The sequence below is a fragment of the Fulmarus glacialis genome, unplaced genomic scaffold (assembly GCF_000690835.1).
Source record: "Fulmarus glacialis isolate BGI_N327 unplaced genomic scaffold, ASM69083v1 scaffold13160, whole genome shotgun sequence".
Taxonomy (NCBI): Eukaryota; Metazoa; Chordata; class Aves; order Procellariiformes; family Procellariidae; genus Fulmarus; species Fulmarus glacialis.
The window spans coordinates 269,658-280,594 of record NW_009187253.1 but is presented as its reverse complement, the minus strand read 5'-3'; the positions used below and the strand labels follow the sequence as shown (position 1 = coordinate 280,594).

At 39.8% G+C, this 10,937-nt stretch overlaps 1 protein-coding gene across 1 annotated transcript in view; it reads left to right on the top strand.

The window, feature by feature from the left end:
* Positions 1-5,475: 5,475 nt before the first annotated feature.
* Positions 5,476-10,937, top strand: part of ATXN10 (ataxin 10) — a 99,395-nt gene continuing 93,933 nt past the window's right edge. Inside the window, exons 1-2 of the mRNA XM_009574517.1 lie at positions 5,476-5,663; positions 8,775-8,857. Coding sequence (XP_009572812.1) covers positions 5,476-5,663; positions 8,775-8,857 — 271 coding nt within the window. The remainder of the gene's footprint in view (positions 5,664-8,774; positions 8,858-10,937) is intronic.

Below are 10,937 nucleotides of genomic sequence, written 5' to 3'. Positions count from 1 at the left end.
TGTCGGTTGGAACCCGGGGGTCAGCTGTGGGGCCCGGGGCCAGTGTGGGTGACCTGTCCCTTCTCCCCTCCTTTCCCTTGGGGTCCCATGGGGAGCTGGCAGTCTGCTCGCGTCGCTGCGCCTGTGGCAAGCCCAGGGCAGGGAGGAAAGCTTTGCATCTCCTAGTCGCAGATGACAACAGTTACCCTTCTAGGCAGGTACGCTCAGGTGGGTTGTAGCTGTGGGAGTAGCCACTGTGGGGCAAAAAGCCACGGCGAGTCCTGCAGGCCGGCTAGGAACGGGGAAGACACGCCCGTGTGAGGCGCTGCTGGGCGGCAGTTTCGTGTCCGTGTGAGGGCAAGGCCTTGGGACCAGGGTGGCAGTTGTAGGGCCTTGGTGGCTGAGGGCACGCGCTGTGCAGCAGGAACGGGCTGTGGTGGCTTCAGTGGGAGGAAAGGTTGGATGCACCTTAGTAGCTTTAAGATAGGGAGAGAAAGCATGGGGTTACTGGAGAAAGCAAGGGATCGGTACAGAGTGTTGCGGTTCCTGTAAGGTTGGGGGGACCTCTGCAGTACCCCACAACGCTGTTGGCTTTGGCAAAGGTTGGGCATGCAGAGGTTCAGCTGTGTGACTGGGCTTACAGTGATGGTTCCTGCCCTTCCTGGAAGGTGGGAGGCAGCATAGGTTGGTGTGAAGCTCGTGCTCACTCATCCTAACAGTAGCTATTTGGAGCTTATAACACCTAAGAAAGAAGAAATCAAACTTTTTAGCTCAGCATAAAATTGTGGTGGTGTTTTGTTTTGTGGTTGTTTTTTTAATTCCCAATACTATTTTTGTTAATTAAACCCACATTTAAAAGTCAGGGACAGGGGGAAGATGTACTTACAAATATTTTCTTGTGATCTTTGTGCGTACAGGAGATCTTCTTCTGGTGTTCGTCTCAGTTTCTCTAGGAAGAGAGGAGGACCTGTGCAAATTTTGGGCTTACATGCTGATGCTTTCTCTGCCTGTTTCTTGCCTTCCTCCCTGAAACCTCTGCTACTGTGTCTGACAGAGGAGTAGATATTCCCCAAAATAGCCAAGTTTTGTGGATGCAGGTGGGCTGGAAGAAAACCCTTCCATAAGGACAAGGCTGTAGTGTTAGCTTATATCCTATAGGACGTGACACCATGGATCTGAGAGCAGCTTTGGCAATAAATTTGCCAACTGTGGAAAATACTGTTGCTGATGCTGTTGAACCAGAAGACACAACCCAATGGATGTTTGGTATTTAAAGTTGTGATACTCGGTGACAATTCTCTTGTTATTATGTGATTGTTCAGTGCTTGTGGAAGCAAAGTCATTTAAAAATGTGAGTTCTAGTGGTCTGTAATTCAGAAGCAAGGAAGGTGAGGAAAATAATGCAGCAACTACGAGACTGTGGTGTGGAATTTGGGAGACTTGAATTCAGCTGTGTGCTTTACTTGAGACTTCCAGTGCTTTTGAGCAGATGACCCGATTTCTTTATGCTTCCATTATTAATCTGCAAAAGGAGGAAAATGGCTTTATTGCCAGGAATATTGTGAGGCTAAATACTTTAAAGGCTTTTTAGGTACTCCCCTTATAGGAGTGGAACGGAATAAGTACCTAAAACGTAGAGTGGAAATACAGAATTGCAAACTTCTGGGTTGTTCTCAGAATTCCTGTCTAGTTTCATGATTTTTGGAGCCCTAGCCTTTTGAACAGGGTTGCATTAATGTTTTTAACTGTGTGTTCACTAGGATGTTATCTTGTACAGTTTCTGTTTTTAACAATCAAGCACTTAGATCTTACAAGGAGTGACAGTAATCTTCCTTTTGGCATGGAGACATGAATTCTAACTCTTTGTTTTGACTTCACAAGAAATTGTGCGTGTCTTCCTTGTCTGAGGGCTGGGCTCTTTGTACCCTTTGCTTCTGCTTCCTCATGTATTCCTGCAGAATACTTGATGCTGAAATCAAGGACAGGTGGCAGCAGCAAATTGTGAAGATCCTGTCTTATGCAACAAAACATTTTCCAACAGAAAACAGAAGTTTTTGGAATATCCATGGAGCAGTTCTGAATGAATGTCAAGGCCTATTTACAATAGAAGGTATTTTTTCACCTTAAAGCTCCTAAACAGGCTCCTTGCTAATTTTATAAATTAATATTTAAAGATTAGGGAAAAGGTTATGGAAGGAAAATATGTGCCTTTCTTTTCTTTTCAAAAATACATTCTACTCCACTGGAAAGAAGATTATTTTTTAAAAAATGGTTTTACGCATTGCTGTGGAACAGTTACCTGAAATCACTCTTGACTGATTTTTTTAATGTTAGCTAAATACTATTTGCTTTCCTCATTGATTTGAGAATTTCGTTTTTTGTGCAGAAGGATGATTTTAATTAAAATTCCTTTGTAGCACACACTCAAATTGCAGTGATGTATAAATGCTTAAGTACAAGAGTCACATTTAAATTTTCTTTGAAGAGAATCCTGCTTTACCAAACAGCCTTTAAGTCATTCCTTGTTTGTTTGGAATAACTTTTGTTTGGTTGGTTAGGTTTTTGTTTTCTGTTGTAGGAAGAGAGTTGTTGTGGGCAGAAACATCTGGCTTGAGCACTTTAATTTTCTGTCATAGTGTGCAAGAGAAAGATTTGGAGGCCTGTCTCCTTGCTGATAAATAAAAATCCACGTGTACTTCCACATTCTCAATGAGGACAGGCACTTCCTTGCGCACATCACATTTGCTCGGTTAGGACAGGCAAGGGTTTCATCTTCATATTTTACTGGCAACGTCTACACTCTTAGGTTTTTTTTTACTTTCAATCTAATATTAAGAGAAAAGTTGTCACAGTTGCCCAGTATGTTTGTGATCCATTATTTGACTAAAACTTCAGTTCTGCTGCATAACTCTGTAACAAGAGTAGAAACTTCCAGGATCAGCATGACTTTAAGGTATCCTTTTAACAGAAGAGACACAAGAACGTGCACAGAAGTACTTGCAGCTTTTTTCATTTCTGTTTTACCAATTTCAAACAATTGAATGTTGTACAGTGATACATGTCTTGTACTGACCACTGATTTCTGTATTTTGAAGTGGGGTCAGGAAATGACCAGTTTCATGTGATAATCCAACAGATAGGCATAGGCCATGTGTTGCATTTTAAATATAAAGGAAACTGCAATTGGATTGAGAGATTTCCTATTTTAGAATAATTTCAGTGTTTAAAAAACTCAGCTGACTAACAGCTAATGGTTCTATACAGCATCTTCACTCAATAGAGAAAACACGGCTTTTGTGTGTTTGGGATAGGATCTGGCTGGGCATTCCTTTACCAGACTGTAGCTCTTCTAATGTTTAGAAAAACTGGTGTCTGGATGCATTTACCATGTAAATGTCTTCTGTGGTACATCAGCGGCAGGAGCTGCACTAGTTCCTGTAAGTCGAAGGTTGAAGTCCCGTGAATCTCTTGTCTTATGTCTTAAATTAAAACAAAACCAAATTCCAAACCTTCTTTCTGGTTATATAATCTCCACTGTTTTCTTTATGACTGAGGGCCAGCTCTGCTTTAGGTCTTTGTTGTGTCGCTTTAGTATTTTCCCCTCAGTACTACACCACTGTAAAATGTAGCTTCACCTGCGCCCCACCGTAGATAATTCTCACTGATGCTGTGGTGGGTTTTTTTAATATTTTAATGTAGCTGGAGATTGTGTAAGTGTATTGGTCTTGATCAACTGTGAGGTTGTAAATAAAACACATATTTCCTGGAGATCTGAAATCTGATGTAGTAATTTAATTATATTTGTGTACATTGTTGTATTTCTTACAGTACAAGTGCTCTTCCTTCTTTGTAAGTCTACTCCACAGCTAACAGACCTCAATATTGGATGCACTGCACTGTCAGTAAGATGTAGATGAACATGGAAGTGTCACTATCGCAGCAACAGGAGCGATAAGAGGCTTAGAAAATGTGAACTGTGAGTAAAGGCTGAGAGAATCAGCTTTGTTTAGTTTAGGAAGGAGAACATGGCAGGAGCAGAGGTGGGAAATACGATAGTCTACAGACATGTCTAAGGGTGTTACAGATAGGACGTGTAGACGTGGCGCTTAGGGACATGGTCTAGTGGTGGAGTTGGCAGTGTTAGGTTAATGGTTTACTTGATGATCCTAAGGGTCTTTTCCAACCTAAATGATTCTATGATTCTATGGTTTGGTTTATGGATGTGTGATCACTTACGATAAAGAGTAGGTAGAATTTCTAATTGTGCAAATGTTTAGACATTTGAGCGAGCAGCAGAACACAGGTTCTGTATCATCCAATAATGTTTGATCAAGAAATTTTTAAATTCTCCTTTAGGAAGAATTTTCTGTGCGAATATGTTTTGTTTAATATTACTTACCCTTTCATCTCACTTTCTTCTGTTAATAGCTTAGGAGGTATTTCTCAATCTTATGTCTCAGATCCTAACTTTCCTGTTTGATCTTGAGTACATGACAAGTCTGTTTAAGGTTCAAGGAGGCTGCATCTGGATTTCCTTTTTTTGACTAGTCAGAAGTATTGGATGAGCGAATTTATTGCACTTTCCTGTAGCAATGCCATAAACACTCTTTGGTGTGGCTTCTTTTCACCAGCATGTAGTATCAAAACTGAGCTAGCAATGTTTGTAATGTGTTGCCCTCATCCCCTTTCAAAACATAAAATCAGGAGAGAAAGTATGTGAATAGCTGTAGTTTGGAAATGTGCGTATCTGTGTGACAGATCATCTGCAGATGTGCGTGTCAGTCCTGGGGAGCCTGGTGAATCTACGTGGTGCAGCAGCGTCAGCTCTCTCATCCATTCATATAGTATCTGCCTACGTGCTTATGGTTTTATGGTGTTGTTTTCCTAGGTCTAGATACTCTAAGAAGTGGCATGGTATTTTTTGTGTTGGGGTAGTTGTCTGCTGAAGTAGACTGAGTTGACTTTCTCCCTTGGTTTGATTCACACACTTCAGAATGATGCTAGTGCAGCCACCTGTTTTCTTCACAACTTCTCTTTCCCCCTCTGGTGAAATTTGTGGCAGGCTATTTTACAATGGAGCTTCTGATACCTTCTTCTTCTGAAACATCTAGCGCTGGACATCTGAACTGTGTTCATTAATTACATCAATTCCTAATTCTTAAAACAACATGCAGTGGCATGTATAACCATGCTAGCTATATGCATTAGGGATACTTTTTTTTTTTAAATTAAGATTCCAAAGAGCTGTTGGAAAGCTGTGAGGAATACTAAGGCAACACAACTCTCTCACAGCCCCTTTTCTGAAAAGGCTGGTGGGATGATTGTGTGCATGTATTTTGCTCGTTCTACTTGAAAGACCTTGTATACTATGGATAGTTAAAGATCGTTGCAGGAACATCTTTGGGTTTACCACAAGAAGTGTAATTGTCATAATATGAGGCTTTTTGATAGCAGTGCATTTTTTTTGTTTACAACAAATTTATTTATTTCAGAGAAATGGCAGAAGAAAGTGTATTTCGGGATCTCCTGGAAATCCTGATGAGCGCCTCAAGTGAAATTGAGCAGGCCTACAAGGACTCCTGTGAATTGGTAGATCTAGACACCTGCCTGCTGCTCATAGCAGAGTGTTTCAGATGTCTGAGGAATGCCTGTGTTGAGTGTGCCAAGAACCAACATGTCATGAGGTATAGTTATGATCCATTTTAACCCATACAAAAATATAACCTTTTGATGTTTGTGTGGTTTTATATAGAGATTCTTATTTTACACTGCTGTGTTAGTTGATTTATTAACTGGTATTTCCTGCTTGATGCAATCACTTGAAATGAAGTACGCAAGGAACAAAAATAGCTGACCTATTTGTAGGTTAGAGTTTGGGGCACTGCTGAATAGTAGAGCAAAGTATTTGTGTCTTTAGTATGAGTTGATTATGCAAATGATGTAAGCCTTTTGGAAGTCTGACTGCAGAACTATCCTTTTTTCCCTTTCGTTTCTTTAATTTTTTGGATAACACAATGAGTAAGTAAATAGTCTTAATTATCAGTTACAGGATTAGTATGGTTTTTTAAGGTAAATTTAGATCTGTCTCGCACTCACGGCAAAATATAGAGTGTAGAATTGTGTTTATCAACCCTGATACATATACAGGTAAATTGATATTAATGGATAATAAGAAGTCAGTCTGGCTCCTTAAGTTATTTAGCCTCTCTTTTTTTGCCTGCATCTGTTGCAATATTGAGGGGATGCTTGGGATACAACTGGCTGTAGTTTCTGAAAACTTTGCAGTCTACCTGCTGTTTTTAAAAAAACAAACAAATCAACAAAAAAAAAAAACCCACAACAAAAAAACCCCAAACCAAAACAACAAACCCCCACCCCAAGAACGCAAAACCAATCAACCAAAAAAAAAAAGAAAACCCAAAAACCTGTTACAAGTTTGTTAGATCATGAAGAATTGTTACAGAGTACAATCTTAAAATTTGGTTTCTTGGGATTTGTCAAATTTGATTTATTGAACTAAATATAATTTTGACATGGGATAAAATCGCAACTTCTGTGTTGGGGCAGAATTTTCTTAATGCCACAAAAGTTGCAGGACTTTTTGTAGAAGGCATTAGTTTTAGAATAAGGTAGGTCTAAGTTCAGGCTCTTACCTTTTTGTTCCTGGCAGTGCTAGCACTCGTGATCACGTTGTGGGTCAAGGAACTGATCTGACAGAAAATTTGTATGCTTGTTTATAAATTTTTGCTGGGTGGATGTTCAGCCAGACTGGGTTCCTTATTGTAACTTATTGTAGCTCCATAGTTACTCATGTTAACAAAACAGGGGAAACAGAGCTGCATGGCTGAGAGTTGGTAGGATTGCCCTTTTCAGTAGCATGACAAACACAACCTAGTTATGGGTATCTGAATTCCATCAGAAAGTAAAAAATAATTTTTACTTTTTAATGGAATTCAGATGCCCAACCTGCTTCTGAACAAAAATGTGCTCTGCACTGGTTATACTTGTGCTGTGTATTTGCCCTCACTAAGCAGTTAGCATAGCCTTACTCATTTAGGAAGCTGGATGCTAATAATTGTACTTTTCTTTAGACTGCAGGAGGGGGAAGGCCTGTGTGGATAGAAAGTTCTGGCCACGTTTCTAACTGAAGGACTCAGTGGGTCACTCATCAGATACTGTTTTGGCTTTCTAGCAGCATAAGAATTTATGCTCCTTCTAATACCGCACTGGGTGCTTTGAGCCAGCTGTGTATTAGCCATATGTTTGTGTTGATTTTAAACGGTTGCAAATGCACAACTTGTTTAGGAATTAAATGCCCTGAATGATCAAAAGTTGTGAATGGAAGGAAAATTATGTTTTTTTGAGCCTTTGATGTGGCTTTGAAGTGTGCAACATTCAGATATTAAAAAAAAAACCCCAAAATACAAATTTTTTGATCAAAATCGAAACTGGTTATTTCTAGGAAAGAATGCAAAGATTGTAAACGCATGGATTGTGTAACAGCTTTTAAACTATTGGGGAATATGAAGCTTTGTTCCTTCCAGGAACAGCAGTTTTTCTGATTTGTGTGCTGTGAAGAAATTTGGGGTCTGAAGGAATAGGAAATGTTTTGATTTTAATAGATTGTATGTATACCAGTGTGCATGTGTGTATTATATAGTCATAAATGTATCTTTGGCTTCTCTTCCGTGTTAAAACTTAATGAGAAGGAGTATATGTTTGTCTAGAAGACATCTGCAGAAGACAATTATTCCGCATTCGCATGCAGTGATACGGTATTTTTTAAGTAACTCATGCATGGGTGTGGAGGTTTGGTAGAGATGGTATTGCCATGTTCTGAAGTTTCAGCCACTCTGTCTTGGCTGATCTCTTCTCAAAAAGCTTGACTACTAAAGTAGAAATGAGTTAAAAGCTGAAAACTGCTTATACTGTTTTTTTTGACTTTTGGTTTTTACTCCTGTTGCATGCGCATCCTGGCATGTATGTTGTCTACCTCCAGGATTGCTGATCTTTGGCTGTAGTATTATTTTGGCATTTTTCATTCCAAATGGCTTCACCTCACTGGTTTATCTTCACTATCACCATGTTTTTCCATGTCTGGAAATGTTCAAGGTCAGGTTGGATGGGGCTTTCAGCTACCTGGTCTAGTGGAAGTTGTCCCTGCCCATGGCAGTTGGGTTGGACTAGATGATCTTTAAAGGTCCTTTCCAACCCAAACCTTTCTGAGATTCTACCTATGATTCCTTCTCACTGGAGAAAGGATAAATGATTACTTGACCTTCCCTGCTTCCCTCTGAGAGTTTTGTATGTTTCCCTTTGAACTGGCCCTGTTCATTTGATGGCCATCACTAATCAATTTGTTGGTATTTAAAATCCTCGAGGTTTATTGCTAAGTAATGTACATTAACACTTTCCTTGAATACTTGGACTTCAAACAAAGTAAAGTTTTTACACAAATAAAGCTGTTTAAATTACAGGAATAACCTGCTAATTTTTAACATCTGATGTAGAAGAATAGCAAAAAGAGAGGAAAGGGTACTTAGCTCTGAAGGTACTGTGTCCAAAATTGTTAATATGGAGGCTGATGCAGTAAACCTGTTCCTTTGGCTTCTGATAGCAGTAGTGTGGCTGCTGATAGTCAGGCACAGTTAAGTAGGAGAAACTACTTTTTATTTCAGAGTTTCTGAAGATGTTAAAGACTTGCTGTTGACTTCAGTGAAAAGCCTTTTTGCTTTATTTGAGTGTATTTCATATCAAGTGTTTTTGTTTTTTTTTTTTTTCCAATTTAATGATAGGAACTTGGGTCTCATCTCTACATCTGTCCGTTTGATCAAATTGCTTCATGGAATACAAATCAAAGAAGAATTGTTATTGACTGGTAAGGCTGTGGATTTTGTTAAATATATAGCCTGCACTATATTTTTTTATGTGGGAAGTCTTGTAGTGATATGATGGCACCTTACTGATGCATTTTTTTCACAAATAAACTTAATTGTTTCTTGAATTGCAATTAAGAATTGGGGGGCCTTCTTGTATCCTGCTTGAAAAAAATCTCGCCCCAAGTCTAGTCCAATTGTATTTTCCCTCAACTGTTCCCTGTAGATTGTTAAAGGAAAGATATGTGGAAACTTCTTTAAAATTAACCAGAGTATTTGAATTGCAAAAAGGAAAAGTTCCTGTAATACCTCCATGCAAAATATGTTCTGCTGTTTTACTGTCTTTTTATTTGATCTGTGAACATAGTGAAATGAAGAAATATTCCTTTTTTATTTTGATGACACTTGAAATAATTTATCTGATTCCAGGAAACAAATTTTGGCTGTGACTTTTTAAAATTATTCTTTAATTTTCATTTCTGTATTGTGGTTGCTGGCCAGTCAGGGTAATATCTGCCAAGAACTAAGTACACATTTCCGTAATGGATTAGTGTTTTCTTTTCTTTTCATGCAGTAAAGACAAAATCTGACTAGAGTATCCTTCCTCCGTAATGGCAGTTATTGCTACCGATTTCTACCGAACTTATTTCACTGGATATTCAGGCATTTTCAGTAATTCTCTTCACAATCTGCGTTTCACTGTGTGTGCATGTGGAGCTTGATACAGGGCATTGGACCCCAGTCTTTACCATCTGTGGTTGCAGAGAGTAGGGAACATTTGGTTTCTCGTGCTACTTTTATTTCTTTTCACTCCCTTTACTTGGATGAGGTTTTTACTGGGTTCCTGTTGCTGCTTTTCTATCACTTTGTGAAAGCAAGTGAAACTACTGTCATACAGTAACTTACCCTCAAACACCTTTATGAAGCTGGGAAAGAGCAGTGAAGTCCAGGATACTGTTTTTCCTTTTGTTGCTATGTTTGGCTCAACATGAAGCCTTGCAGGTATGTGACGGTATTATGCTTAATCCATGTTCACTTCTTCACCCGTTGCTGAATCCTTCTTCCAGGGAAGGATCAGTGATGCTAGAGCCCTTCATTGTGGGAGGACCAGAACTAAATGCTGTGGGTGGCAAGAAGAGGGCTTGCTCAGTGACCATTAAGAGGAGGAACTGACAGCACCCAGGAGTGACTCTCAAGTCGTGTCACAGGGTCAGGCAGGGAGGACTGGGAAAAGGCATGGAGGGCAAGAATGTCCTGCCTCACAGTTATGAACCCCTTCATAGAGAAGCAAGAGAAAAGGAAAAGCGATGGGAACTACAATGCTGGTTTTGTCCAGCCTGACATTGTTCCTGCTAGGGTCCTTGACAGCAGTAGGCTCCAAAGGCTGTCCTGGGGAAGTCGACTTCCCACCTTCAACTTATTCAAAGCATCAGGAATTGCGGTGTGAGAATACCACCATTCAGTGGTGCCTCCCAGCATCTGCAGGAGAATGAGCAGAATGTACCCGTTGTTGGTTACATGTGTGGCCTGAGGTTTCCCCTGCAGTCTTGTGGTTGCTGACCCCTCCTTGATGGGTTATCATATGCATGTGTGCTGTTCTCCTGATGCTGGGATCTGAAAAAGCATCCGTGAATGTCATCAGCAAAAAAGAAAGGAAGGGGTGGAACCCAGTAATTTGATTAACTGCTTCAGACTCCTTTTCCTACCCAGAGGGTGTTGTAAAATTTCTTTTTATCACCATTGAAAATGAAGGGGGGCATTGACCAGAAAGTTTTTAACAGTATTTCAATAAAAAGTGTTTTGTGACTGTTACTCTACGTGGCCGTTCAACAATGAGTTTGAGTTGTAGCTAAAATTTGATGTATTGACCCAGGATAGATGGTTCATTTGATGCTATATGTAGTATTGATCTCATTGGGAGACATCTGTGATGAGCATGACGTAGGTATTCCATTTACGTTAGTACCAAAAAAAAAAAATTACCGACAAGCAATTGTTGCTAATTCCTTGCTGAGTGATCTGATGAGCTTTGTTCTAAGTGAAAATTAAGCTAGTGCCTAGAGCACCAGCTCCTTCTACAGG